Source organism: Seriola dumerili, unplaced genomic scaffold (assembly GCF_002260705.1).
Source record: "Seriola dumerili isolate Sdu_G_001 unplaced genomic scaffold, Sdu_1.0 BDQW01031699.1, whole genome shotgun sequence".
Taxonomy (NCBI): domain Eukaryota; kingdom Metazoa; phylum Chordata; class Actinopteri; order Carangiformes; family Carangidae; genus Seriola; species Seriola dumerili.
Window position 1 is genome coordinate 1 of NW_019205954.1, and position 476 is coordinate 476.

The 476-nt window shown below is 62.0% G+C and overlaps 1 protein-coding gene across 1 annotated transcript; it reads right to left on the bottom strand.

Moving 5' to 3' along the window:
- Positions 1 to 3: 3 nt before the first annotated feature.
- On the bottom strand, positions 4 to 471 carry LOC111240285 (apolipoprotein A-IV-like; the record flags this gene model as incomplete). Its single annotated transcript, XM_022770242.1, has 1 exon — positions 4 to 471. A coding segment is annotated over one exon (468 nt), but the record flags the coding sequence as incomplete, so codon positions are not given.
- Positions 472 to 476: the final 5 nt, after the last annotated feature.

Below are 476 nucleotides of genomic sequence, written 5' to 3' on the forward strand. Positions count from 1 at the left end.
TGTTTACTGGGTCAGCTGAGTGAAGGACTCCCACAGAGCAGCCAGCTGCTTCTTCAGGTTCTGGACGTCGGTGTCCAGCTTGTCCTTCAGCTCCTCTCCGTATGGAGCCAGGTTCTGCTGGAGCTCCTGGGTCTTCTGCGTCAGCTGGGTCTGGAAGTTCTGGGTCAGGGGGATCATGCTGGTCTGAAACTCCTCCAGACTCTGCTCCATCTTCTGCTTCATCTCCTGGGTGTAGGGAACCATCTGGGCCTGCAGCTGCTGCACGCTCACGTCCAGCTGGCCCTTCAGCTCCTGGCTCTTCTGCAGCAGCACGGCCTTCAGGGCCTCTGGGTCCATGGCCTCAGCGTAGGGGGTCGCCTCCCTCCTCAGCTCCTCCACCTGCTTCTGGAGGCGTGCCACCAGCTCCTCGGCGTAGGGCTTCAGGCCGGCGCTCACGGCGGTCAGATCTTTCTCCAGACGGGCCTTCAGCTGCTCGG